This window comes from Endocarpon pusillum, assembly GCF_000464535.1.
Source record: "Endocarpon pusillum Z07020 unplaced genomic scaffold scaffold5250, whole genome shotgun sequence".
NCBI classification, from domain to species: domain Eukaryota; kingdom Fungi; phylum Ascomycota; class Eurotiomycetes; order Verrucariales; family Verrucariaceae; genus Endocarpon; species Endocarpon pusillum.
In genome coordinates this window covers 46,018-73,642 of record NW_006916494.1, presented here as the reverse complement: position 1 = coordinate 73,642, position 27,625 = coordinate 46,018, and the positions used below count along the sequence as shown (strand labels likewise).

The window sequence follows — 27,625 nt, the reverse complement described above, 5'->3', positions numbered from 1 at the left end:
CTCTACACGAAGATCTGACGGCCCAGTTATGGGACTGTTACGCCAGGCTTGGGGCTTAGGGCGCGGCTCGCAGCGAGGCGTAACACTTCCTTAAACAAAGAAATATCTATGGCTTAGTATGTGTAGCCTAAGGCCTCCTGACGAGCAGCTGATCTGCGTTCAAACTCAAAAAACCTCCGCTCATCTTCTGAATTGAGCTCTTCTCCTGCTGATGAACACGAATCTTCCATCACGATGTACTTGCCCTTGCCCATGTCAGGAGGTGGGGGTATATCACACTCCTCGGCATCAATAAGGTACTCGGCCAGAACATTGTAGCTCAAGACGATCTCCTCGGTCATATCGGCATTGGGATACTTGGTTGCAAGGTCAGTGCCAAAGTCCTCGAGATAGAATCTGAAAAACCCAGGCTTTAGCGTGCCATCACTGTCTCGTATGATATCCCCATCGATCAGAGTCTTCATTCTTATAGCATCCTGATTCTCGATTTGATAAATTTCTGGACACCATGCTGAGATCTTGAACAACTTTCCTCCTATTTCGAGACCGATGACAAGATGAACTTCACCCATTGATCCGGTGACAAATTTTCGAGCTTTACGTCGTAGCTTTTTGCAGTCCTGTGTATGTGCAATCTCGATCACAACTCCTGGAAAGTACAGGCCGCGGATGTAAAATTGTGCATCAGGTTGGAGGAAGGATTTAGTGCCATAGAGTTCGATTGTGGCGGCGGAAGCAGGTTGGATATCCCGGATGAGTTGTTTTGTGCCTTCGTTTAAAGTTTTTCCGGCAATAACGGTTAGCTGGCTTTTGATTGAATCGCTGGTCTTGTTCTTCGTGCATTCGTGGATTTTGGTGGTAGGCATTACAATGACAAGAATCTTGTCATCAATAAGATCGTGCCTTGAAGAATTCAAGATTAGTAAATAATCTGAGGTCAAATGTCTAATGGGTATTTGTTTACCTTAGCTTATCCTCTATGTATCCCCAAACTTCAGAATCCGATTGACGCAAGGATTTCATAGTCTCTTCGTATGCTCCAGGCTGAAGGATAAAGGTGCAATACCTGCCCTGAGGATTGATAGCCTCCTTGGCATTGAGGGAAGAAATAAATCTGCCGATTAATGGATGTGCTTCGCGGTCTAAGCGGTTGTGGATTTTCTGGGTTTTGCGGTGCTTGGTGGAATTTGAACGTGATGGAGAACGAGAGCGGGATCGTGATGTGATACGAACATCACTACAAGCGATGCTATCCAAATTCTCGTGGACTGCTGAGAGTTCTTCCATGTTCTGGCATTCGTCTTTGCAGAAGATGGTTGACGCGATGTTCAAGTTAAAGATTACTATACTACTAACTAGTATCACTGAGCAGACGTTGTATAACTCTTTGGATGGAGGTCCGTGCACGGACTCACCCTTTTTGGCATAATTAGCAGCTAATCGCAGCGAGCGTACGGAGTAGTGGGGTGCTAGATATAAGGGTGCTCTTTGGTGCTCTGATGCGGAAGAGAATGTTGTAGGTTTCCACCGCATTTTCACTTTTCAGCGAGTAGCCTTGGACGCGATGGACGCAATGGACGCGATGTACCAGATGGACCAAGCAACAGAAGACTAGATTCAGATACACTACATGCTGCTAAACAACATACAAGCGGAGAGGACAAGAAGATATATAGGATGCCTCATTAGGCTTCTTCTATGAGGCGCGCAGCGGTAGTGCCCTGACATGTTCTGCAGAGCTTTATAGGAGATTTGACCTAGGAATAAGAGCGTTACACATCCTCTCATATGACATGGCCTCGTGTCATATTTCTCAGTCACGTTATCTGAGATGATCTACAGGTGCCCAAATCGGATCCCGCCTGGCATCATTCTCACTTCAGGACCCACAAAGTCAATCAAGTTAGGCAGCGTAATACTGTAAGCACCTTAGTTTCGTCATATAGCCAATACGCATCGTCAGCCATAATAAGGTTGTGCACTCGTATAAGGCTGCACGGCTGCCACGCTTTAACCACACTTCGTAAGCTACAACTGTCACAGGAAGTCTCACTATTGCCGGCACCTAGCTCCGGGCCTTCTCCTGCCACTAAGCATGATTGCGGCCCACCAAGTTCTTGGCGTATGGACGCTCCTGGCTTCAAAAATTGGTGCGCCGCAAATTTGACGGCTGGTTTTAAGAGCTACTGATTCGCTGCTATCCGATTCATTTCTCACCTATCCTTCACGTCCAACATTGACTTCACCTCGAGATTCTGGCTAAAATACACAGATTGCTCCATAGATCTTTTCTCTTATCACTTCAGAGAGAGTTTAAAATTTATTCGAATGCGAAGGAACGTGCTCAACAGCAATGCCACCTTTTAGTCCCGGCCCTCTACGATCTCGACACCAACGTCCCTGCGTGGGTTGATAGTTTTCAACAGATCCACTGACTGGTTTATTGCTTTTATTTTCGACTTGGGGATTCGATTTGGCGATTTGGCGATTTAGTGATTTAGGGATTTTTGACACCTCGTGAAGGTTTTCTTAAGGTTGTTGCCACCGCATCTACAGTTCGATTGCGATCCGAACCCCTGAGGCAGACAGTGCGCCAAATCCTTGCTACACAAGAATTGCCCTGGGATAAAATTAGACGCTTTAAAATCTCCAGGACGTAGGTCCTGAGGCGCTCAATACATCGAAGTCGCCAAATTGACGTCAGGTCCAGCGAAGCCGTTCTGACCACAGAAACGTCTTCCGCAAGCGGGGAGGCGGTTGCTCCCCGCGCCGTCTCCCATCGATCGCGATGTTCGTGCGACTTATGTGAACGATTTCACCCAGCACGCGGTTCAAGATGATTTTTATGTCTGCCCATCTCAACTCGAAATATCAAATGCTTGTCTATACGATGATCCGACATTCTTTGATCTACCAACACTTGGGAATGATCTTGATGTCTCGTCTCTGCCGTCACCGATTACCTGGGACGATGAAGCAGCGCCTGGTGAGGTTTTGGCTCCCAACCTTACTATGGAAAATTCTCTGGAAGAGGCGATCTCGCCAACAGCCATCACAAGCCCCATCAGTCGATTAAACGCCTCGTCAGAGGCAGATGCCGATGGCACCTCTCCGTCTTCACGGCCAAGCGAGAATAAACTCAGTTCAACATCGACTTCATCAACACAAGGTTCCGAGACGGCACTCGTATTGGCCTGTCCTGATTGCCCAGATAAGCCTACCTTTAAACACAGGCATCAGTACAAGTAAGACACTGAGACCAAAACACTTTAGAAGAAACTGCTGATATTTCCTAAAGCCGCCATAGGAAAAGCCACGATCGGCCTGCCAAATGTAAGATTGGCGAATGTCGGCAAAGTTTTGCCTGGAAACGAGATTTGGAGCGCCACATTGCTTCAAAGCATCCACAGGCTACTCGTCATGCCAAATTCTTCTGCCCATATCCCAGTTGCGATCGAGCACGAGATGGGACACGAGGTGGATTTCCTCGGAACGATACATTGACTAGACATCTAAGGACACACGAGAAGAGAGGTTGAGACGGGAAATGTTACCGAATGACAGTGAAATCTCTTGAGGCTCTGGGTGGATTTCGGTCCTTGGGAGGGCGGTCCCATTTCGTCTCACTATCATTGTGATTCCTCAGGGTGTATACTCCGATAGACGGCAGTTACTGAAAAAGAGATCGCCGTGGTTATCAATGAGGGTCGGTAGGAGATGACTTGTGGTCCGCTTTGTCAAGGCACAGAGCCGTACTTGTGTTTTAAATTTCCTTTGTTACTTCTGGCGATCATTCATTTCTGTTTGCCCCCGGACAGTCTTCCCATCCCCACGCTCCTTCGGGCTATATTTACCTGGCTCAAAGTCTGTCCTACCTCTGTCCGCAGCAACTGCGAGACATGATACCGCTCTTGCATCCCAGTCTCATAGTTTTCTTACTACCATTCATGCTAGGCTTGTGGGTTTTAAACCCTATGCGAATTCAACTTCTCCTTCCACTCTTTTCTCGGTGTTGATCTTGGACCGAGCCCACTCCCTTGTTGTATTGGTTGTTGCACGTTTTCCTTCCTCCGCATCATAGCAAATACAAAGATAGAGATATTGAGACGCTCGTTTTTCAATCTAAGTTCATCTGTCCCACATATCTGCAAATCCAATTTCAACGAGAATTTGTGGTAGATACCTCAAAATGTATTCCTTTCGAAGTTCTCCGTAGTCGTCGATGCAACCAAAGAACCAATGACACGCCCATCCTAAGGTTCGTGCGGCCCATCATTTTATTTAGATCAAGGACGGGCAAACCATTACAGCGTGACGCTAGTTGTTGTGTAGTCTAGGAATCTAAAATACAAAAGTTCGGATGGCATGACTCCGCAGGCGCCAAGGCTCCACAACATCAAGCACTAGATTCTTGATCACTAAATCTGAACAATCACTTCTCCGAAAACCTACCAGAAGCATGGTTACGACGGCTCCAAAGATGTGATAGGTCTCCCCTTCTGCTTTAGATAGCCTCGCTGGTGTGACACACCATACCCTTTCCATGGTTAGGTATTGTGAATATGATAAACTGCGGCCTACCACATCTTCCTGACCCAGTTGCGGCAGGACATATTTTCAGAAGGGGCCACAGTGTGGCCTACTATTTCCCTCAACACAGACTGACGATCGCTCATTCTGAATGGTAGGCCATAATGGGGGCCTCGTATCAAAAACCGTACAGAACCATTAGCCGTGGTGGGCCACTCTTTTGGAAGTATAAAAATACAAAGGGGAGATAGCCTTGGCTACGTATCTTCCCTACATGATATTAATCTGATTGCCACGTTCCTTTCCCTTTCTATGACGATCCCAAACCTCTTATAGTCAAAAGACCTCACTGTTGCACGCATCATTCTTCAACCACCACTCTAACCCGTTGACGCAGCCCAAGTCGATGGCAAATATGCGGACAACCCATGTCACTGAAAGTGAGACGAGGTCGGAGGAAGATGCGGACATGTCGAACCCTGCCTTGGCTCGCTCAAACAGACATGTACCCAGCTCGCTGGCCTATACGGACAATACAGTCTCTCAATGCGGTGGGGTTTGCAGGCCTTCTCGCGCAGTGAATGCTTCGGGAAGCTGTATCATGTCGACCCATCTTTCACCCACCGCTTTCAATGCTGGCCAGGTGTCTCCATCCCTTTCAATGATCCTATCACGTCAAGGCACCCCAACCAAGACGATCAGAACATCCGACCTCAAGGAATCCAGCTACAATTTCTCGAATGGTGATGACAATGTGAATCATGCCCAAAGCTGGCAGACGACCGTTTGGCTCTCAAATCCGGAGACGTATGATTGCTGCATGAGACGCAGAGAGAATGGAGACGAAGTCGACATAAATCAGCTCTTTGCACGATTGCGAGAAGTGGGTCTGGATCAGAACCAAAGGAGCAGTGGTACAATGTCACAAAAGACGACATGTACAAGTGCTGAGGGTATACCCTCTTCATTATATCTGTCCTCTTTTAACTTTTTCTCAGGCTCCACCTTGCCGGTCGGAGAATCTTCAAGTAAGCCATTACGAGCGGTCGCTGGAATCACTTTGGACATGGACTTTGATGGCAAATTAGATTAAGGAGTTGGATTTTGGTTATAGCTTATCTGTAGTCTCGTGGAAACTGAAAGCATTACGCGAAAATTCACTGAAACCAATACAGATATGGTTCAAATTACTAGAATCAAGCAATAGTTGTTTGCAACATGCTTGTGTAATTATTTCTTTCTCCAAATGGCACCAGCAATGTTCAATTGATAGAAATATGTTCTGAAACCCAAAACGCCAAGCAATTTCGGGTGCACGTGAGGGTATGTTTAGTTCAAGTTGTGTCAACCTCGGCGATCGTTTGGGAAAAAGGTCGTACACGGAAAAGCCCAGGGTTCTTCTGCTGTTGTCTCAGAATCTCAACACGGGCTTTCGCTTTCTAATTGAAAAAGTACAGCAAAAAAGTAATATTGTGCAGAACTTTGACGATAGGCTGCAAAGATGTGAACGTCATCCTCTGCCACCTGAACTAAAAGCGTCTTCATGGCTCTGAAATCATCCAATCCTGCCCGTTGATCACATTGGTTTCTCAACACTAGACCTGGAACTTGTGCACCTTCAGACTACTAATTGACTGATATAGCAGTCGTTGTGACAAAAATGGCAGAGACTAACACAAAGCCTTTGGGATCCGCCAACCTAAAACCTCTCTGTGGTTTCACATTCAACAAGGACCCTACAAAAGGAGTGAAATCCAAAGCCAGCAAGACATCATCAGCCCTCCTTGCAGACGTCGACTTCGAGCGTAAGAATACACCTCAACCACGCCTACCACCCAACCATAAAATCCAAAAACGACCCATCACTCACCCACCAATAGCCGCCCCCTACGCTGGGCCAGATGTCCAGAAGGTGGTCTATGTCTCAAAGCATACACCAATCATGGCCGCAGTGAAGCGAGTCAGAAAACTCTTAGACCAGGCCGAGAAGAGGAACTTGCAGAGAAAAGGTGTTCTGGGAACTGGCAAGCGAACAGGAAACATAGCTGCGGCAGCACAGACCAAAAGCCGGATAAAGCAAGAAGAGGTTCTCGTCAAAGGCTCTGGCCGGGCGATTGAACAAGCTGCAAAGGTAGGAGAGTGGTTCATGAGGCATGCTGAGGATGGAGGGTGGCTGGTCGACGTTCGGGCAGGCAGTGTGAAAGTCATCGATGATATTGTGGAAGACTCATCATCAAAGGTAGAAAAGGTGCAGACGGTGTGCGATGAGGACGAAAACACCTCTCAATTTGAAACCCTACGTAACCCTGCTGAGAAGGACCATGTCCATGCGCCCAAAGAGAACGGGGACCATAAGCTTGGAAATGGAGACAATCCTTCGGAGGGCGATGAGCACGCATCTCATGTGGTGGAAACAGCACCAAAGCAGAAGGCACCAAGACACAAGAAACGAAAGCGTTCTATGTATGATGCTGATGATGTTCCTGAGGCGCGAACCAGATTCATTCATGCTGTTGAAATCGCAGTGTCTCTCAAAGGCTGAATGAACCTTCTACACTCACCATCGATCTGCAAGTCTCAGTTGCGCAAGCAACCCTGAGCACCATTGAGGATCTCAACTCGGCTCATGTGCATTGTGCCCGAAGAATGGTAGACAAATCAGAATCATATGAACCTGTTCCATCATCATTGCGGCTGGTACTTTCACCCGTGAGTGACATCTTCAATTCTTACCTCAACCTTATCTGCTATTGTTGCTGATTACCTATGCAGCTAGAAACGTTATCAGCTTTCTGATGAGAGGCTGAATTCAGTCTGCCAAAAGTCGCAAGCAGTTCTCAGTTCAAGTTTCTCACTCTACCCCTAGGGCAAAAATCCTCTGAGCGCAACAACTTCGTCAGCCTCTACGGAGTTACGTCAAACATCACTCAAGATCCGGTGTCACGGTCTTCGAGAATCTGGAATGCAGTAACCATTTTGCTTTCCAGTGCATATTTGAGAGAATTAGTCAACCTCCTTCAGCAGAAATATTCGGGCTACCCAGGAAGATATCAACGTGATCTTCGCACGAGCTGCTGTAACAGCTCTTTCTCACTTCAACTTATTCTTTCGTTCCATCACCAGCCATTTTCGACTAGTCGATCGTTCTCCCACGTCACTTCTACATATTTCCTGCCTTCAAGCGGAATACGTTCAGCCCCTGAATCTCTCGATGCTCTCTACATAACTTCACTTGGTCAACATAGCTAGAATCCTACCCATGAGATTGTGACCCAGCATTTGTAAGTTGCCTATTTTTCCCAATCTCCATCTATGCTTTATTCAACATCGCCGCAAGCCTTAATCTCACCACCCTCCCTTCTACACTCGTATGTCGCATCAGTTCTCCCTCCCCCATTTCACAAGGTATCCTTCATATACAAATCCAGGCGTATATTTGCTCCCGTCCTTGGCCGAAATTGTATTCTTTTTCCCGAAAAATCTCATCATAAGTCTCCTTCTCTAGGTTCATACAACCATTTTGCGGTTATCATGCACTCATCCGACGATGCTCTAACTGTGGGCAACAGTCCAGACACCAAACCTCATAAGATCATCACTCGTCAGACATCACAGCATACTTTAACGTCCACCTCGTCCACCAAGAATGCTACAGGCATAAGTCTAAGTACGGGATCGTCCGTGTCAGAGCTTCCGACTTTTCAAAGTGAGCACCCAGCAAGCGTCACCGAATCGCAAACCTCAGCGCAATCTATGCAAACTTCAGTTGTTACACCTTCCGCAAACCGAACAGCTATGATTACAGCAACAAGGACTTCACAGGCTCTCGATATCAAAACAAGTGAAAAGATTCCTGAACCAGTTGCAACTGAATTGGATAAATGGTTTCGGAAACACAAGAACGGCATTCACCCAGGCGCTGTGACGTGTGTATGCGCACAATACAACAATCCTATCTGGGTTCCCTCAAGTGGTAGGAGGCCGGTGTTCGAAGATCGCACAGGCCAGAAACTACAGGCTCAACTCTATTCTCTGAAGAAGGCAGGCTGGATACGTAATGGGAGGTATATGGTCCTAGTCGTATGGAATGACGCTCAATCTCCTGTCATTATCAAGGGCGTTTTAGGTGGTCCCGGTTCAAAGTCCAAGAAACAGCCACCTCCAGGTCGATCTCTCTGTCGCATTTGGAAAGGAAAGGTACCTGGTACTACCCCAGCAGGGTTCCTTAAGGATTCGTTCGTCTTCATGGTGAGACATGATGAGCTTCATGCTAGAGCGGAAAATACCCTTGAAGAAGCACCGCTTTCTGGCCCAAACACTTATACGGCAAGCTCCAGCTTACATTCCGCTCCCCCAAGCCCAGCGCTTCTCAGTCGTGACCAAGCCAGAAAATCGAAGCCAGATGATTTAACCGTGGTCCGTCAAGATCCGCGGGAAGCGTTGAGGCATCTACCTTCAGGACTTCGGGTCATGTTGGGGGATTACTATGACAAGAATGGCACGCATCACGCACCTGTTTGCGCCTGTGATGAGAAAAGGCTGTCTTTCGCAATTGATGTTTATAGCTCGATAGTCTTACAGGATTCTTTCGGAAGCAAAGTACCTATGGATCGATTCCCTACGGGCTTTGAGGGCTATGTGTTCCTTGTGGCGAAGGGAGAAACAATCATCAGGTATAGTCTTTCTGACACTACTTCAAGGAATTACGTCGCTTGGTACGGTGACGAGCTATTCGAGCCCATCGATCTGTTTGATTACCAAACAACGGAGCCTCAGCGAATGAATTGGCAAGGGATTTGGATCCTGGCCGGACGGAGCTGTCGTCTCACAACACTCATACAGATGCAATAGATCAAGCATCCCCTAAGCCGGCTCCCACATGTTATCTTCCCTGCTTTCTAAAAAATGACTCATCTATAGGCGAGCCTCTCTTGATCCAGAACATTATGCATAAAGATGAAAGTCTACCACCTGCAATCAAGACTTCGCCCAGGGAATCCATCGATCTGACCATTCTGCTAGAGCATAAAACTCCCGCACCTCAGTCGAAGAGACAGAAGCTCAATCCTTCTGATGAATTCAACGATACTGTTGTCTCCAAGTCGCAGAGGCCAGCAATCCCCAAGACAACTCTTTTTGGATCCAATCAGCTACCGCCAAAAGCAGCTACGGCCGAAGCTACCCCTTTCATGAGGTCCAATGACGATGGTTCTCGTGCTCGAGAACCACACCAGGCTCCTTCGCATACGTCCGTACACAAATCTTCAACCCTTAATAACGAGTACATTATGACTCATGTCGATGTCCAGTTCGTTTCTCCCAACGGCTCGGTTGCTCGAACCAAACCTCTTAAGGCTTGCGACAGCCTCACAAGACTACTTAGTCATGGGAAACTCGCTTTCGGTCGGTTGAGCACATCAGACATGATCCTAATCATTCGTATTCCTGGACTTGAGAATTCTTTTACAATTGTCGACGGTGAGACCGACGAGTTTAATGACTTCATGCAGCTGCTGAGTGATGTGGCATGGTGTAATTTGGCTCCAGAGAATAGAGAGACCTTGAGGATTGAGGTTTCAGAAATGAACAACGAGCCATGACCAAGAACAGGTAAAGAGGTCATGGTCGTTCATGCAAACCTGGAAAGTGCGCAGACCGTACATGATTTGAAGATGTGGGTATTGAACTAAACGGCAAAGTGCGAGATCAGCAGAACTTGCTTCAACACCGATGGATAGCTCGAGAATCTTGGAGAGCAGCTGACCTATGCATTCGGTCATGTACCTTCAAGCAAGCATGAACCTGCTCGACAGAGGAGGAATGAGCTGAGAATATACGCAACGAAAGAGCTTTGTACATTATCGTTATCCGTGTCGGACGAGCGATGATTGCAGGGCGAGCATGAGCTAGGGTTCGGAGAGCTGAGAGCACTGACTTCGTTCATATGAGATTTCTTTTCTTTGCTGAGACTATCCATACAAACTCTCACAGGCGGTTGTGGTCGTCCATAAGATGGCTAACATCAGCCAACTGTTTCCAATGGAGCACTCCCAAATTTATTCAGGTGGATTGTGCGCCCTACTCTGATCCCTCCAACGGTGGCTCAAAGATTACTCCCTCAGCCATGGCCATTTCCAACATCGAGTAAAACGTTAAATCGTTCAAACATGACTGCTTGTTACTCCTGCCACTACGCGGACCAGAGGTCCTTTCCTATCAAGACATACTTGTAGGGCCCAAAGTCTTGGATCAGATCAGATCAGACCAGCGACGAGTCTTGGACTCAGATCATTCTCATTCTGATCATTGAGATGGTTTCGTGTCCGTCTCCTATTCCTGTTCTTGTAACTTGGCCCACCAAGTTTCGATTCGCCTGAACCTCTCGTAACACTTTCTCCCCTCTTCGACATATCGACCCCTACCACTCTCCTGTTCCATCTTCTCCTTCCTCAAAGCGTCAGCTCTTCTCCTCTCAAGCAGCTTCTTCTCCATTAATCCTCCCTTCGGTCTCTCCCCCTTATTCTTCCATCTTCTGCCCACTCTGCCCCAATACCACTTGCGACGAGACACCAAGGATTCAACCAGTGCAAGTCCACGAGATGGCCATACCGATGGTGCTGCTGTATCCTTCACTTTACATCATCTCGGAGCGTCTTGGCCCTCCCCTACCCTTTTAAACTGTCTTCAAAATTGAACATCAACCTCTCTCTACGTCGATCCAGCAATTCGACTTTGAAAACCAAGGCAAGTGGGATGCTCCAACCTCATATTTCAAGCCCAGATTTAAAACAATCTAATACAATTTCGATCTGTGTATGTACCCAACTGGCAGTTAGTTAATACAAAAGGTCAAAAAAAAACGTAAAGCAAAGAATCTATTTAATGTAGCGTTATTAAATAACCAGAAAAAACCACGCGGTAAAGCTTACTATGACCCAACTCTGTCTGCTCTGGCCTCACTCGCCCGGATCTGCCTACATTTCACCCCTCCACTTCGTCCGTCCTGCCCTCCCCCCCCCCTCTTTGCTATCCCATCACACCGCCGATTCAGAATTCAGAATTCAGATCCCTCCCTCATTCAAACCTTGATCTATCCCGCGAGTTCTAAGTAAGTTCATTTCCCCCGACCGATTGGTGAGTACGAGCTACAAGCCGAGCTGGACTGAGCTGGACTGGACTGCAGCTGGTGGTTGACACGCAGAGTACTGTACCGTACCGAGTAATAAGTGAAGCCGAGACGGAGATGAGATGAGACGAGATGACACGAGAGTCAGGTAACATGGGTGGGTGGGATGGACTCGAGCAACTCACCGAGAGACGCGGTATCGCGCAAGCAAGCAAGCAAGCAAGCAGCTTAGGCATTCATTGATTGACGCGGACTCAGATGTGATGGGAGTGGAGCATATCCCTATGTTAGGGAGCTGAGCTGGGCTGGTGGGGTGTACGGCTGTGAGCTTGAGCTTGACAGGATGAGGATTTAGCTAACTTACCAGGATCTGTTGCAGCGGGTTCAACGGTCAGGATACTGTATCAGCAGAGTCAGAGGCTTGGATATGTAGCGATGGGCGGGCTGGTTGGATAAGTAGTAGTTAGAGGTTAGGTAATGAGTTGGGTCTTCGTTTCTTTTCTGTGTTGGGATGGGAGGGTCTCTGTTTGCAGGGAGAGGGTTGAGTCTAGATAGCAGGGTGTTTTTCTTGTCTGACTTTTTGCCGTGTCCACCTCGTCCGACATCGGTGAGCAGCGTGGTAGCAAGGAATCTATCTGTCTATCTATTATCCATCCATGCATCCATGCATCCATTCAAGCTTCGATTGGTGGACTCCATCGCCATTGGTCGCACTTCCCAGCTTGATCGATTGTATGTGCATCCATCGTGCTGAGCACCACTTATCACCTTCCAAGTTTCGACGCTCTTTTCGTATCGCCTCATTAACCATCTTCGCACCCGGCACCCATCCCACATCCTCCTCCCCTCTCCTCTCCTCTCCTCTAACCCGGCAGTTCAGCAATATCCTGCACACTCCTCCCACGCGCCGGATTGTACGGTATGTAGCGCTTGATCCCATCCGCACCGTACCCCGGCTGCGACGTGCCGCTCCCGCGGGCCATCTGCGACCCCGATTGCACGCTCTGCCGTGGTGGTGTTGCCTCCACCTCCGCCACCACCAGCGGATGACTGGGCATCGACGACGACGTCGTCGAGCCGATGGTGGGTGAAGCAGCAACCGCAGGCTCGTCGGCTGGCAGTTCCGATCTATGACCCGACCAGGCTGGGCTTTTGGCGTCGCTGTTTGGGCTTTGAGGGTTCTGCGCTTCGGACATCATGCCGGCGTAGCTGCTGCCGATGGATTTGGGGCGGATCTGGTCTTCGATTGGTGGGGGTGGGGATTTGCGACGTTTCCGAAGGAAGCTGAGGAGGAGATACAGGAGGGAGGCCAGGATGACGGCACCGGCGCCGGCACCGACACCGATGCCTATTTTGGTGCCAGTGGGAAGGCCGGGGTCGGAAGAAGGATCGAGCGGGGCGGAGGTTGAAGGAGACATTGTGGAGTCTGGGGCGGCAGAATGGGATGCTGAGCTGCCATTGGATGGAGATGCTGTATTCGAAGCAGGAGAGTTTGTGTTCGTGTTGCTAGAAGAGCTTGACGAGGACTCACTTGTCCGCGCTGTACTAGTTGTGAAGGTGGTAGAAGAATCCGTATCCGAAGTGGTGCTGGCTGGTGAGTCAGTGGTAGAAGAACCGCCCAATGCCGCGCTTGGTGTGTGCCCAGGGAAATAGGATATGCTGCCCGGTTGCTCGAGATCTAGATATGCGACATCTGGGATTTTTTCGGGGGCGTTGAAACCGATCATTGCGTTCTCTTCAGGACACCAGCATTGTTGCCTATTGTTGTACGGGAAGAACTGTTGATTGCGAGTATTGCCATACTGGTTCTCGCAGCAAGACCAGTTGTTGGAGGTTCCATTGCAGTAGCTATGGCCGACCCAGAAGGCAGCTGAAAAACAGTGAGATTGGACATGGAAGCTTTGCTTGATGAAGATCGAAAGGACTTACAGATTCCACATTTTGACGGGCAGGATGACGAGGCGTAATCACGGTCCGTACAACCAGCCGTGTACACCATTCCAGCTGTCTTCCATCAGCAGGGTAAATTTCTGGAGAAGAGCATGGACTTATGACTGACCGTCAGGAGCATAACAAGCACCGGCTTCTAAGCAGTTGTGACCAACTCGACAGCATGGCTGAACACCATCCTCGATCTCGCCGCAAGGAATGTAGCTGTTCGGCAAGCCGGTGATCTGCGGAAGTGTCTGACCTTTGGCCCAGTAGCACTGGGCAACTTCATAAGCTCGGACTGGGAGGATGGCTAGAAGAAGAGATAAGGGATGAATGAGATGATGCATCATGTCGGTGTGAACGCGGAAGATCACTCATCGCACTGCAATGTATCTGAACAAAGAAGTCTCGAATGGCAGCAGCAAAGGTGAAGGGGAAATGAGGCTGGGTGTATGTTGTTGACGATGATACTATTTGGAGGTTGTCTTCGAATGTCGTGTTTCTTTGTGTTCTGCCGGCAAGGAGCATGAACTGACATGACACTGAGACATTCAATTGCTCCTCTCCTCTCCTCTCCTCTCCTCTTCTCTCCTCTTCTCTCTTCTCTTCGCTCTTGCACAGCACAGCCTCGCCTGATGGTGTATGGTCCGGATGCTGGTATGGGCCACAGATGCTGCACCTGGCCGAGGTTTGCTCTCACCCGTGCACCTGGTTCTTAGCCGGACATGTTACCATGATCTAGTTTTTACAAATCACCGAAGACAGTGTCACCAGTTCTCTTCAACCTTGTTTCAGCGTGAAATGTCTCCTTGCTCATCGTCCCAGATGTCACGAAACTCAAGCAGGTCTCGCTGGCCATAGACCTCCCCCACGATAGTGATCACCATGTCGAGCATCACCCGAACCTGCTTCTCCACTGACATTTCCATACCTACGTCGCCATTCTCTCCATCTACCCTGCCAGTTGCTGCCTGTTCGTTGACTTGAGGTTGATCTCCCAAGCTCAGCTGTTCGTGTAAAGCAGCCTTTGCGAGCTCAAGTTCCTTTGCTTCAGATACTGTGCTTGATGAAGGCCCCTTCTCGTGTGCATCACGGCCCGTATCATTGACTTGGACTTGTGGCTCAATCTGTAGATCAACCGAGTCTCCCTTGTTCGTCTCTTCCCCAAGCGCCGGCATATCCTGATCCTCCTCCTCCTCATCATGACCATAAGCCTTGCCGGATCGATCTCGGATACCCACCAGCAGACCAACTGCCCGCTTCCCCAATTCCCTCAACTCGGAGATCTCCTCGCTACCCAGCTCTCCAGCTTCGTTACACCTTCCCAAGACTCCCCAAATCCAAGCACCAAGCCTTTGTACCTTCTCCTGACTTCGAGTCCGCACTGTGCTAGCCAACAGACCTTTCAGGAGCTTGACCACCTCCAACACGGCCTCCATTTCCATGCAAGCAAGCTGTGCCATTTGCGGTGCTCGATGCTGAAGCAGAAACCTCCATTGCTGTTGGGCCTTTGCAGAGTCGGGCGGGAGAGATATCGGATGGTCACTGGTCAAGCTTTCAATAGCTGAAAGAGGTGGTGTCTGGTGTAGCAAGATGCGGACATCTCGGAAGCGAGAGGCGAGCGAGAAGTAATATGCTTCTTGCGCATCTGGAGGGATACTTTTCGCTGCAGGGAGGTTGGACGTAGGCTGTGGGGCTGCGATGAAGGCTCCATCTTCATAGTATCCACCATCTCCGTTCTCTTCATCGTTGTAGCCATTCGCACCGTCCATTTGCGCGGTCTGGTTTGAACCAACAAGTATGTGTGGTACGCCTTTGGCTTCGGATCTGTCCCATGCACGAATTCAACATCAGTGGCTGCGTGTAAAATCGAGTCATCTGCGGGAGAGAGGACAGATCTTAGCTTGGGAAGCTCGATAGAAGAAAAAGTCGGGTGCAACTTACCGGACCATACGTAGATACTCGATTCCATCGTTTGCAGGGCCGTAGAACAGTTCGTCATCATCGCCATCATCTAATCCCGGAAATGCTCCTTTTTGTCCATACGTCGAATTGACTTTAGGTGTTTCGGTGCTCGTTGGTTCGTAATCGAGGTCAGAGTCGTCAATGGGAAATGGCCGGGCTCGTTTGGATAAGGGCAGATCTTCTGACTCGGAGGACGAGCTGTTTGGGCGTTTACGAGCCATCGTACCTAACATTGGACAAAGCGCAATAATAACCAGGTGATTTGATGATGCGTAAGCATGGGAGGAGTCAAGAAGGATGAGCGCTAATCCATCTTGAAAAGGCGTGCAAACCGGGGCGGCATATTCTGTTGAATCTACTACACCACTACATCCTGTGTTCACAATACATGAGATGGATGCTGCCGAAGACTTATCGTTATACGTTTCAGTGTGGAGGCTACAGGAAATTGACAATATGACAATAGTTCGTTCAACATTGCTGGGTTTTGTTTCGATGCTAATCGAAAGCAGCCAATGGTAATCGTGCTTCTCCATAACTTCCCCCTGGGTCTATCATTGGCCAGCGGTGTAATCTATTCTTCCGTGATGCCTCGCCTCATGGCCGCAATCGCTGAGGATCTCGAGGGAATGGTGTGGCCTGTCGGACATTATCCAAGCCCAAGAAGAACTGCACAATGCGATTCAACCCCAACCCTCCTCCAGCGTGCCTCCTGCAGCCCTGCTTGAAGGCATTGACGTAATCAGCAAACCCTTCCTGTGAAGGCTCCACGCCCTTTGCACGCATCGCATCCTCCAACTCTCTGGCATCATTGATCCGTTGGGCACCAGACATGATCTCCTCTCCTCGCATGAAGAAGTCGTATGAGTTCGAAAGGTCTTTGTTGGTAGGGTGTTGCTTTGTGTAGAATGGTCGCACTGACATTGGGAATTCATCGAGAACGTAGAAGTCGGTGTCGTATTTTTCTCGAACAAGTTGACCAAGCTTCTTCTCCATTGCGGTGGTGAGATCATTCTCAAACCTATCCTGTTCTGATGTGTCGACACCCGCATCTTTCAGCATCTTGACCCCTTCCAGATAGGTGAATCGCTTTGCCTTGCCATCTTTGATTCGAAAGCCTCCGGCTTTGGGATATGTCTTTTGCACTATCGCGATCTGCTTCTTGTACCGTTCTTGTAGCTCTGTTATAATGAACACGATCATATCTTCGGCGAACGTCAGAACTTCGTGATAGTGCTGATTGAAGACCATTTCGAAATCAAGCCCAGTAAACTACTTACGTCAGTGGAGACGAAATTGCTATGCGAATTGCACATACCTCCGTCATATGTCGGTGAGTATTACTGTTCTCCGCCCGGAAGACAGGCGCTATCTCGAAGACTCTTTTGCAGTCACCGGCGATCAACATCTGTTTGTAAAACTGCGGGCTTTGGGCCAGGTATGCCTTTTTTCCAAAATAATTCGAGACTTCGAACACCCCACCGCCACCTTCTGTAGCAGCTCCAAGCAGCTTTGGGCTGTCGACCCATTTGAAGTTCCGCTTGAGCAAGTATTCAGAAAAGAGTGTTTTGACACCACTTGATATGTCGAGTATGGCCTGGTTACAAGCGGTCTGCAAATCGATCACTCGATAATCGAGCCGCGTTTTCAATGTGACAAGAGGCGCACCCTCTGCGTCCACTTGGCCTTCTTCGGTCGATTCCGGAGGTGGTCGCTCAGCATCTTTGACTTGCATCGGTAGAATAGTGGTCTCGGATTCGAGGTAGATCTTTTGCACATGGATTTCGAGAGTGCTGATGCTGGCCGAAGCGACTGGAGGGTCGGGTTTCTGCACCAACCCAGTAACTCTGACAACCGAGTTCATGCTCACGCCGACTGCCCATTTCACCATCTGTTTCGATACCTCTTTCATGCCAGCAGCCAGAACGGCCTGAATGGTCTCGCCGTCTTCTCGCAACATCAGAAATGCCAATTTTGCACTTTGGCTTCTTGAGTTGTGTATTCTAGCAATAACGGTAACCTCTTTTGTGGCATAGTCCTCTGTCAATTGGGGAAGTTCTGTCACTGCAGAAGAGTAACCCGCAGGAAGAACGCCGTAATTGTCCTTTGCAATATCCTCTTCAACTACGACGGTTTGCTTCTCTTCCTGAGCTTTTTTGGCTGCTGCTTTCTTCTCAGCCTTTTCTTTCTCTTTCTGTGCCTTTTTCAAAGCGTTTTTGCTAGGGGCATTAGCGCTCTCTGGTTGGCCTGTGGTATCTGCCATGATCTGAGGATGCTCACGTGGAGCAGGGTCAGAGAAGCAGGTTTAGGAAGAAAATAAACCCAGAAGCTGATAGTTCAAAAACAAATGGAATATTTGAGTCATTCGTCCAGGGTGCAAGTGTCTTTGCTGACTATCCCTGTCTTCTGGGCATGAAAAATCATGTGGTGGCTGCTGGAAAAGAAATAAACATGGTCCGTTATTGATCTACTAGGGATCTATGAATAGTTTGCAATTACAAAAATGAGAATTTATGTCCGAAGCCAACGAGTATAAACCACATGCAATAGTCTGTATGAACAATATGCCGTGCTAGAACCTTAGTCCCTCACTTCCTTGCTCAGGAGACCATCTCGGAGACACCGACGATCTTCCTCCTGTTGACCAGCGACGATTTGATACATGGACCCAGTGTGGCTTTCTTTGAACACTCAGAGCGCCCTTATACCATATATACGTCCAATGCCGAATATCATCCAACAAAAGAACAATTTCCTTGCGAAAGCAACGTTTGCACAAGTGGAACCGGTCCTTTCAAGTGGTAATGTATACTGCGAGCTAGTCAGTAGTAGCAAAAGGCATATTCCACATCACATGGAAATGTGCGAGAGTTGTGCGCCTTTAGTTCACTAGCCAGAGGTGACAAGAGTCAGCGTGCTCCAAATAAAGCGTATTTCGTGCTCCAGCACACCTGGCGGAGAACTCGAAATAAGGAATGCTGCATAGCCCAATTCGTCAAGCAAGGCTACTTGCACACCGTATACCTTAGTCATGTGTCCACCATAACCCTCCTTTAGCTTACGGCTGGCTCACATACGAAGACGAGGCCGATTGGAGGCGCTCTTTAGTGCTGGCTAAACTTGAGTCTCTGCGGCTGACGCGTTCTAGTCCACGGTTGATACGACGACAACGCTTTTGAATATATGGACTCAACAGCCTTAGGGAACGATTATAGCTTGTTCATCATTCGGCAATATGCTGGCTTGGGACAGTGTGGGCGACGTATCATCTTCCGAGCGAGGTCCGTAATCCTTCCATAACGGCCAAGTCTTCCGTTCCACCGCACTATCAAGAAATAGGAACCTCCTGCAGATTCTCTTGAGTTCGAGCCACTCCGTCACTCCAAGCTGCAGTGCAGTCTTCCGGAGTTGTGCCCCTGCACACTCCCTCTCTTGCCGCCGGACGCAACCAGAAGCAGTAATGATCATAACCCACAACAGCACTTCTCCAAGCTGACCGCCGCCCCAGGAGTTCTCGAGATCTGTGAGATAGAGAGACTCCTCGAGCCGGTGTAATGTCTGGATTGAGAGGTTGGACAGGAGTGGAACGTCACGCTGAAATGCAGAAACATAGAAATGAACCGCCAAACGGACACACTCTCGCATGTGATCCTGCGTAGTCATCTGATACCGGCTGGTAGACTCGTTCTCTTTCATATAGACGAGCCTGAGGGACATTTTGTTGCACTGGTCGCCAAATATGCGCTGCTGCGCCTCATTCCAGCTTCTTCGAGAGCTGATGACTGAGTTGAGTGCAACAATAGCCTCACAGATGTCGAGCAGCGTGTCCGACAGGAAGCCAGTATGATTGAGTTCACGAAAAGCCGAACCCCATTCAGGATCATAGGGTTCTACGTCAGGCACGTCGTCCACAGCAGGGTAGGCAAGGAACCCGTAGGGATATTTCAGCTGTGGAGGGACATCTTCCCACCATATTGTCGCGGCACCTGCCACACAGCTGGAGATGATATACTTAAGTTGTCCAACCATGCCAAGACTTTCAAGCCCACCCCTGGCTTCAGCACTCCTCTGAAGGGCGGTCAGATGGGTAATGAATTGTAGTCGATCGCCGAAGATGAGATGACATATCACCATGCGACCAATCGAACCAATTACACCGTCTGAAAATCGCAAGGCGGGATCATCCAGGCATTTCTGAACGTGGTTGATGGTCTTCCAGTGATGGAACAATGCGTCATCGGAAAGTCCGTGAGTAGATGTAAAGGAGTAGTGAGCTGCAGCAATGGCTAGTACCCCATGTAAGAGACCGGGATCATGTATAGCATATCGTAGCCAAGTCTGCTTGGGTAATGTGAACCGCCACGAAAGGGCCTGGAAGTAATGCGTCATGTAGCGGCTTTCTTTGGTCCCTAGCGAGACCGCACAAGTATTGAAAGGGTCCATCAGACACATTCCTATAGCGGAAGGTGGAGAAAGATTCCATGGTGATGGCGAATTTCCGCTCCCAGCATGTGCTTGTTGCGTGACTTGTTCAGCACCAGAGGAGCCGTCTCCTAATGTTTGCAAAGCCCCATCCTTGATATTCATGGATCTTCCACGTCTGCCGTTTTCTTTACAGCTTCCTGCTATGGAACTCTTTGCAGCTTCGGATATATTCGAGGGAGGCAGGGTTTGCTTATTGACCTTCTTTGCGCTCTTGGTAGATTTGCTTGCTGGCTGAATACCGCATGACTGTTGTGACGGACGGGTTTTGGACTTTTTTGCACCCTTCATCTGCTCATTCTCGAAGACAATCTCGAAGTTGCTGTCTCTCTGACTTTGAGCGCGTTGCAGGCGGCGCTGTTCCCAGACTTGCTGCATGGCATGGCTGCGAATAAGACTTCGAGCAGCAGAGCCTCTGGACGTGCCACGCCTCGAATGCGGGATACCGGTTTCGACGAAGGTGAAATTGGAATGCGTTTCCATGTTTCCTGTACCGGTGAATAGAAGGGTGATAATCGTAATTAAGACAAATCAAAGTATACAGATAATGGCTGTATTAACGAATCGAATAGCGTGGGACAGAAACGGTGATAGGGATGCATAGGAGCAACGAGCACTCTGAAGATATGCATGGCACTCCCTCCTTCCAATGCGTCGGTCGCAAGGGTAGCTGGCAGCCAAAGCATCAATAGGAGCTATTGTTCATGGTCTATTGTATAGTCAAAGCGACTCTTGTAAGTAGAAGCATGGAAATGATAGTAGTGTAGTATTCAACGGATATGGATGATTTGTGTTTGGAGTTGTGAATGCGACACCTTCGCTGGGTTTAGTTGACAATAACCGATGTTCGTCAGGGCAGCGCAGTATAATACATTCGGAGGCGGGTTGGAGCAGGCGGGAGTCCGGCTCCTACAATGCTGCAGGTTATTGGTGATGATTGAACGAGATGGAGAGGAGGAGGAGAAGGAGAAGGAGAGGAAGTGAGGTAGCAGCGGGCAGATGTCAAGTCAAAGACGTTATGGCTTGGCATGGATGAGTGGATGAGTGGATGAGTGGATGAGTGGATGAGTGGATGAGTGGATGAGTGGTTCTGGTTCTGGTTCTGGACCTCAGGCTGGCGAGAGAGTTGGGCAACTGACCAACAACTGACTGGCTGACCCACCCACACTGTGCTCATTGTGTAATTGTGGTGGAGCTCATCCTTTGACCACTACATATAAACGCTGATCGGCCACTCTGCGCCACAGTACGCAGTACCTTATTGGGCCAGACGGTTAGGTCAGCAATACCACAATACTGGTGATACCACAATACCATCTAATCAGAGCATCGACTCTCTCACGCTTGAATCACATGGTTCTATCACATGGTTCTGTCGACCAGCTAATGATCCAAGCAACTTCTGCTACCCGACCGTGGGCCTTGGACATGTCACATAGGTAGTAAGTGGTGCTGACCCTCTATTTGCCAGGCCGCCATCATCGAAACGCCGTAGGGACCAGGGCAATGTCCCCTGATTCCAAAATTGGTTGGGACTTAGCAATTCCTCGAGCACTCCCCTGGTCCATGCAAAGAGTGAGACGCTGCACGAGAACGGAAGCTGGATTCATTCCTGTCTTGTCCGCTTTGCGCCGTGCGGGTTCCACGAAGCGTCACCCGGCCCGCCTGCTTGGCCCTGGTTGAAAAAGGCAGGATTGAATTGAGGGTTACCGCCTTGGAATCCTCCGGGCCCTTGCATCCCCATGCCGGCCATCATTGGGTTCATTGCTCCTCCCATACCCATCCCCATCCCCATTCCACCCATCCCGCCCATCATTGGCATCCCACCAGCCATGTTTGCGCCGCGGCCACCGCGCATACCTCCCATGCCTCCTCGATTGTTCATCATGCCGCCTCCACGGTTGTTGAACCCTCCGAAGTTGTTCATCCCACCCATGTTGTTCTGGAATGCTCCGCCCATTGCAGGATTGAAACCACCCATGGGGTTGGAGAAATTTCTGTTATTATTGAAGCCACCACCCATATTGTTGTTCATGCCTCCTCTGTTATAACCTCCGCCACCACGCCCGCCTCGGTAACCGCCCCCCGTGTTGTTATAGTTATTCGTCGGTGGTCCGGGAGAGTTGTAGGAACCACCCGAAGGCGTTCTTTGGGGACGATCATCCTTTCCTCGTGCAGGTCCATCCTTGGGGTAGGTCTTGAAAGGATTCTGGTGGGGATTGGAGTACGTAACAGCATACTTTCTGCTTCCAGCTTGGCTGCCAACCAATGACTCAATTTGATGCTTCATGGCTGAAGCCGCTTGCAAGCTGGTGAACTCGACAAAAGCTTGTCTGGCCATGATGTTAGCCATACCTGACTTTGGCGAGGAGCTGTACAGATCTACATACCCTTTGCTCTTACCATTAACTTTATGCTCGCTGAAAGTCACGTCTTTCAACTCGTCTTCACATTCTACTTGGTTAGCCCAACCTCGAACATCGTCTTCTGTGGTCCACCAATGCAGGTCTGAGATCATGAGAGCAAGAGTAGCACCTGGGTCGATGGGTCGGTCATCCGAGCTCTCTTTCCGTTTGATACCTTGGTGTGGAGTAGGAGTGTTCTGCTGCGAGTAGGTGGACTGTAATGTGGCAGTTGTTGAATCGTTATACTGCACATCCCCGTTCACCGTTGACGTTGCCGTGCTTGGGTCTTCTAGCTTGATACTATCATCATTATGCTGACGTTCGTCATTGGGGCCATCGAGATTAATGTCAGTGTCTTCTTGCTTATAGTCTCCCTCATTGGCTTCCGTTTCCCCTTCCCCATAGATGTCAATGTCAAAGTTGTCTTCTTCTGACGCCATGGTCAATGGCTAGAAAAGTTTTCAATTGTCTGTCTGCTGTCTTTATACACAAGACTGTCTGGGAGGAGATGATGGAAATCACAGAATCTAGGTAGACATAGCCGATTAGCAAGGAGAGACGTGACATGACCCTGGTGCCCTCATCATCCATTTGGCGCGTCGCGTCTATTCCGACGGACTCAACGTGATTCGACCACGATGCTGAACATGAAGCTCCAAGAGAGCAATAGTGTGAAAAGATACGTACAGTGGAATTGAGACAAGGCTGTTGTAAACACGCAATATGCGGCAGCGCTTTTCAAGCTTATGGCCAAATCTGAATGACGTGTGATCTGACTGCCTTCGATGGCAAGTGCAGAGACATAGAAGTCTAGGAGAACCGATACAACGATGCTTCAATATTGTACCAGCAGGTCTTCAGGCCTGATTCAACGCCGCAGCAGATGTCGCCAACAGGTCTCAATATGAAGTAAAACTCAAAGGAAGCAAGCAAGACGGCCGGGTGTTAGCAGAGCAGTCTTCTTCTTGAAGGGTTAGAAACCGTAAGGAGTAGTCACCCTCAGCCTTGTGCTGCTCGACTTCGCAGGTGTAGTTCAGCTTGCGTACGGATGAAGAAGTGATGTGCTAGAAGTGGCTACCAGGGATCTTCTGAAGGAAGAGCATCGAGATGGGAATGCGTTGGAAGTCAAAGTGATGATGGTGAGTAAAGCAGCCCGAGGACGAAAGACGTGAGCCCGCAGCTTTCTTGCACGGCGCAAACTATTGCCAAGAGCTGCAGCTCGCTGCGTCCGAAGCTTCGCTACTAAGTTAGTTAAGTTAGGGAGCCCTGAATTCAAGGCACATTCTAGCTACTGCACCCCAGAATTCCAACAGGACAGGTATCGATTTTCAATTCATTTCCCTCTTATCCCATCTTTTCGCGTAACCCCACCGAGCTTCTCACTCTTCCTCTGCAGTCCTATCACTGAACCGAGAGGAAAGCTGCTGTTTACCAGCTCCTCCACAAGTCTTCCCGCCTGCGATCCCAGTCACAATCCTCGCGCCTCCTCTTTCTTTCCACATTATCAACATGTCAGAGACATTACAAGAGATCGCCGATGTGCCCAAGGACTTCCTAAGAGATGGCACACAATTTCTGAACAGATGTACCAAGCGTACGTTGACCCTGTGAAAGTGAACAAGATACCACTCATGCATCACCTTTCCTCCCTAAGCATTTTCCTCCGATTTCCCATCAGAACACGTTCAAGCTTTCCATCTCCCAGAGTCCCGTGCTAACACACTACATAACTCTCCAGCTGACAAGCGAGAATTCATCAAGATCTCACAAGCAGTCGGATTCGGTTTCTTGATAATGGGCGCAATCGGCTATGTGATTAAATTAAGTGAGCCTTCTCAGCCACTGCAACACACTTCTGTGCATCTTGTCAGAAAGCTGCCTGGGATCTGTGTTCCTGGCGCTGACACTCTGTTCTCTACAGTACATATACCGGTGAATAATATATTGGTGGGGGGGGCATGACGATGGTGGGATGCTGGGCTAGCGAAGAGGCTGGAAGGATATCACTTCTATTGTGGGTGTGAACGCAAACATGGTCTTGTGTGCGATATCTCGTACTTGTCAGCAGGCAATGCAGCTCACCGTCTGGCGTTGAATTCCAATTCAGAACGCCGGAAACACCTCATAAATCTTTGTATCGCTTGGTACATGGGAGATTGGCTATGAAGGCAGTCGTACACACCAAAATGCTGTGGGTTCACGAGTATATTCTCCAGATACAGCTACATCGTCACCATAATATATCCTCCCCCAAGTATCCTCAGCTGTCCTTGCGTTTCCAATGTCATGTATTGATGTATGGGATCCATCAAGCTTCGCTGGTGCAAAAGATATATGCCTTCACATCTCTCATCCATGCATTTACTGCCCAAATATATCCTTATCCTCCCACTGCATGTAATTCCCAACCACGTTCAATAGCTTGGAAGTGAACCAAAGGCTGTCCTTGGCCCAGCCCAACCCGAAGCCTACGTAGTGCCTACCTTTTGACCCAAGAGCCGCACTACCCGCTCCCCATTCCGAATAACTCCCTCAACCTCCTCCTCCCTAATTGTCACCAGCCCGCAGCTGCTCCATCGTCATCCCCGACCCTTCCATTCCCAGCAGCCCCGCCATCCTGGCCATATCTTACGGGCGGGACAACCCTACTCCTAAGCCCGCCCCTCGGGCCCCTTGTCTTGCGCGTGTGCTCATTATAGTCGTCCTTAATTTCAAGGCGGGCATTGTAGTTTGTGCTGAGGGGTGGGTCGCCCTCGTCGTCTTCGTTACCGTCGTTCCAGCTATGGAGGGAGACGGTACCGTTGGCCATGCCCCAGCCGTTCCAGGATGTTGCTAGACAAGAAAAAGGGGTTAGGGGTTGGGTGAATCATTGATTAGTGGAGGGGGTTTCGAAGGGTTAGGAGAGTAGATGATTGGAAAAGAATGGACTCACCAGCTAGCACAGGGGCATAAGGATGCCAGCTGGCATCTCTGACGCAAGTCTTCCATCCGTTCCCATGACGATTGAACTCGTATCCATAGCTTACCACGTCTGGATGGCGAGGTCTAGTGCCCAGAGTCGCCTTGCCGACGTCGACTTTACCTTTCACGGTGCCATCCATGTTCCAGATCCAGACAATGCCGTCTTCGCTCCCACTGTATACGTATCTGGAATTTGTGCTTCCAGCAGGGCTAAAATGACATCGAATGAGTGTCTTGAGGACGCTGTGGCCTCTAAAGGTAACAACTGAACAGTCATGTGGGTTTGGTATGTAGTCCATAGGGTCGTAGGAATTGAATCTGTAGTCGAAGTTTGTTCCGTACCGTCGGAGGTTGACATCCTTGAATTTGTTAGGGCTCATCATCTTTCTCAGGTCCCAGAGCTTCATCATCTGGTCTTTGCCATTGCTCAAGACATATCTGCCATCACCTTTACTGTCGACATATGTAATACCCTCAGTGTGGCCAACGAAGACGCCAGCCTCTCGTCCATCAGCCATTGACCGGCGATCCCATACTCGGAGAGTTTGATCGTCTGAACCGGAATAAAGTATATGAGGGGATGAAGTGTCGCCGAAGCAGACCGCGTTCACATCATCGTCGTGGTTGTCTAGCTTGAGGACGGATTGACGGGTCTCGAGATCATAGACTACGACTGTGTGGTCGGAAGTACCGGCGACGATCTCACGGCCATCACCAGAGAAGCGTAAACTCCAGATGCCAAATCCTGCACGACCCCAATGTGAGGTCGCTCTCCTCGAACTTCCACCAGCAGATGGCGCAAAATTGGTGAAGTCAAGGAGCGTTGGGTCTGAGGGATCGGAAGGGTCAGTCGGGGCGAGACAAACCATGTGTCTGATTGAAGAGTAGGCTAGCCAGCGGTTGTCGGGTGAGAGGGTGGCGTCGGTGATGGTCCATTGGCCAAAGGGGTAATCCACAGTCTTGTAATACTTCCATTCATAAGGGTTGGAAGTGTCGTACATGCGAACCTTGAAGTTCTGCGTGCAAGAAAAGAAGAAATTGCCATCGTCAGAAAACTGGCCACTGTAAGCTCGAGAATCATAATGGATGATCTTGTCAGCAACAGTCGTGGCAGGCACCATTTCCTGCAAACAGAGTCAGCAAGCTCCCTGAAGGGATGATAGTTAGAGATAATCATACCTGGCTAATTAGACGATTGGCCCGCCGGTAACTTCCTCGTGCATCGTCACCGAGCCTCCTCCACATTAATCTCTCGCTTACGTTCTTCTTTCGCTTCCTTCTAACGTCCGCAAAGTGATCTCGTGAGCCATAGATTCCGGACCTCATGAGTTCTCTTCCTTCCTCGCTAGGAATGCTCGGATATTTGCTCTCACAACTCTTGGGCCTACGCCTCCGCCGTGACGTAAAACGCCCATGTCCGGCCTCGCCGTCGTCATCTTCATCGTCATCGACACCAGTATGCGCAGCTCGCCCATTAAACACTCCGCGGGTGAGTAGCTGTCGAAAAGGCGCACTGGTCCGGAGTATCTCTAGCAGCTGTGCCGAGGTCACTGCTACCGGTCAGCATCAATGTAGCCGGGCTGAGATTGTATTCATACCTCGTACTGCATCATTTCTCTGCCGTGGCGTGGTGGTAGTCTGCTCGGTCTCCGTTTCTTCTTCCTCGGCATTGTCTATACTCGCGTTTGATATGGAGAACTGGATCTCCACGCTACTCAAATTATCCTGTGCATCTGCTCCGTGTCAATTGCAAGTAGAACTAGTTTAGGGAGGTTCCCAAGCCGTACCAACGTATTCATTCTCGTCATCTTCCTCGTCCTGGTCTTCTTCCCCTTCCACGTCAGTCATGTAGCTTTGCTCGGGAGAAGGCTCATATTCGATGTCGTCATCTTCATCGTGCAACAAGTCTGCGATCGTCAAATTGCTGGGTGCCGGCGCTTCAGGGGACGGGCTAAGACCATCTCTGTCGTTGGATGGACTTTGGGCAATTGCAGCAGAGGGAGGCATTATGTTTGCTGTACAGGCGAAGAACGAATGGTGACAAAGGATTCGACAGGTCTGGAGATGCACTAAATACGACGTACATGCACAACGAGAATTCGGCGGTAGGTCTTTCTTTAAGTCCGGACCCTTATCGATAACGATAACGTCCTGACCGGTACGGAGTACTAGTTAGTAACTAACTAACTTTAGATCCCCAGCACTGCAATAATGGTGAAGACGA

The 27,625-nt window shown here is 49.3% G+C and overlaps 12 protein-coding genes across 12 annotated transcripts; 5 read left to right on the top strand and 7 right to left on the bottom strand.

Moving 5' to 3' along the window:
- Window positions 1-113: 113 nt before the first annotated feature.
- On the bottom strand, window positions 114-1,533 carry EPUS_05469 (uncharacterized protein; the record flags this gene model as incomplete). The annotated part of the gene is made up of 3 exons (XM_007806234.1): window positions 114-903; window positions 965-1,355; window positions 1,416-1,533. The coding sequence occupies 3 exons, from the start codon at window positions 1,531-1,533 to the stop codon at window positions 114-116; spliced, it is 1,299 nt and encodes a 432-aa protein (XP_007804425.1).
- Window positions 1,534-3,012: 1,479 nt separating this feature from the next.
- Window positions 3,013-3,539, top strand: EPUS_05468 (uncharacterized protein; the record flags this gene model as incomplete). Its single annotated transcript, XM_007806233.1, has 2 exons — window positions 3,013-3,245; window positions 3,299-3,539. 2 exons carry the CDS (start codon window positions 3,013-3,015, stop codon window positions 3,537-3,539), a joined length of 474 nt encoding a protein of 157 aa, XP_007804424.1.
- Window positions 3,540-5,131: 1,592 nt separating this feature from the next.
- On the top strand, window positions 5,132-5,623 carry EPUS_05467 (uncharacterized protein; the record flags this gene model as incomplete). Its single annotated transcript, XM_007806232.1, has 1 exon — window positions 5,132-5,623. One exon carries the CDS (start codon window positions 5,132-5,134, stop codon window positions 5,621-5,623), a length of 492 nt encoding a protein of 163 aa, XP_007804423.1.
- A 567-nt stretch (window positions 5,624-6,190) lies between these two features.
- Window positions 6,191-7,072, top strand: EPUS_05466 (uncharacterized protein; the record flags this gene model as incomplete). Its single annotated transcript, XM_007806231.1, has 1 exon — window positions 6,191-7,072. One exon carries the CDS (start codon window positions 6,191-6,193, stop codon window positions 7,070-7,072), a length of 882 nt encoding a protein of 293 aa, XP_007804422.1.
- A 989-nt stretch (window positions 7,073-8,061) lies between these two features.
- On the top strand, window positions 8,062-9,381 carry EPUS_05465 (uncharacterized protein; the record flags this gene model as incomplete). Its single annotated transcript, XM_007806230.1, has 1 exon — window positions 8,062-9,381. One exon carries the CDS (start codon window positions 8,062-8,064, stop codon window positions 9,379-9,381), a length of 1,320 nt encoding a protein of 439 aa, XP_007804421.1.
- Window positions 9,382-9,476: 95 nt separating this feature from the next.
- On the top strand, window positions 9,477-10,130 carry EPUS_05464 (uncharacterized protein; the record flags this gene model as incomplete). Its single annotated transcript, XM_007806229.1, has 1 exon — window positions 9,477-10,130. One exon carries the CDS (start codon window positions 9,477-9,479, stop codon window positions 10,128-10,130), a length of 654 nt encoding a protein of 217 aa, XP_007804420.1.
- A 2,389-nt stretch (window positions 10,131-12,519) lies between these two features.
- On the bottom strand, window positions 12,520-13,935 carry EPUS_05463 (uncharacterized protein; the record flags this gene model as incomplete). The annotated part of the gene is made up of 3 exons (XM_007806228.1): window positions 12,520-13,526; window positions 13,586-13,660; window positions 13,716-13,935. The coding sequence occupies 3 exons, from the start codon at window positions 13,933-13,935 to the stop codon at window positions 12,520-12,522; spliced, it is 1,302 nt and encodes a 433-aa protein (XP_007804419.1).
- Window positions 13,936-14,379: 444 nt separating this feature from the next.
- Window positions 14,380-15,774, bottom strand: EPUS_05462 (uncharacterized protein; the record flags this gene model as incomplete). The annotated part of the gene is made up of 2 exons (XM_007806227.1): window positions 14,380-15,415; window positions 15,533-15,774. The coding sequence occupies 2 exons, from the start codon at window positions 15,772-15,774 to the stop codon at window positions 14,380-14,382; spliced, it is 1,278 nt and encodes a 425-aa protein (XP_007804418.1).
- A 376-nt stretch (window positions 15,775-16,150) lies between these two features.
- EPUS_05461 (uncharacterized protein) lies at window positions 16,151-17,816 on the bottom strand (the record flags this gene model as incomplete). The annotated part of the gene is made up of 2 exons (XM_007806226.1): window positions 16,151-16,825; window positions 16,872-17,816. 2 exons carry the CDS (start codon window positions 17,814-17,816, stop codon window positions 16,151-16,153), a joined length of 1,620 nt encoding a protein of 539 aa, XP_007804417.1.
- A 935-nt stretch (window positions 17,817-18,751) lies between these two features.
- Window positions 18,752-20,518, bottom strand: EPUS_05460 (uncharacterized protein; the record flags this gene model as incomplete). The annotated part of the gene is made up of 1 exon (XM_007806225.1): window positions 18,752-20,518. The coding sequence occupies one exon, from the start codon at window positions 20,516-20,518 to the stop codon at window positions 18,752-18,754; it is 1,767 nt and encodes a 588-aa protein (XP_007804416.1).
- A 1,123-nt stretch (window positions 20,519-21,641) lies between these two features.
- EPUS_05459 (uncharacterized protein) lies at window positions 21,642-22,880 on the bottom strand (the record flags this gene model as incomplete). Its single annotated transcript, XM_007806224.1, has 2 exons — window positions 21,642-22,368; window positions 22,426-22,880. The coding sequence occupies 2 exons, from the start codon at window positions 22,878-22,880 to the stop codon at window positions 21,642-21,644; spliced, it is 1,182 nt and encodes a 393-aa protein (XP_007804415.1).
- Window positions 22,881-24,994: 2,114 nt separating this feature from the next.
- On the bottom strand, window positions 24,995-27,408 carry EPUS_05458 (uncharacterized protein; the record flags this gene model as incomplete). The annotated part of the gene is made up of 5 exons (XM_007806223.1): window positions 24,995-25,272; window positions 25,373-26,525; window positions 26,581-26,951; window positions 27,000-27,134; window positions 27,189-27,408. 5 exons carry the CDS (start codon window positions 27,406-27,408, stop codon window positions 24,995-24,997), a joined length of 2,157 nt encoding a protein of 718 aa, XP_007804414.1.
- Window positions 27,409-27,625: the final 217 nt, after the last annotated feature.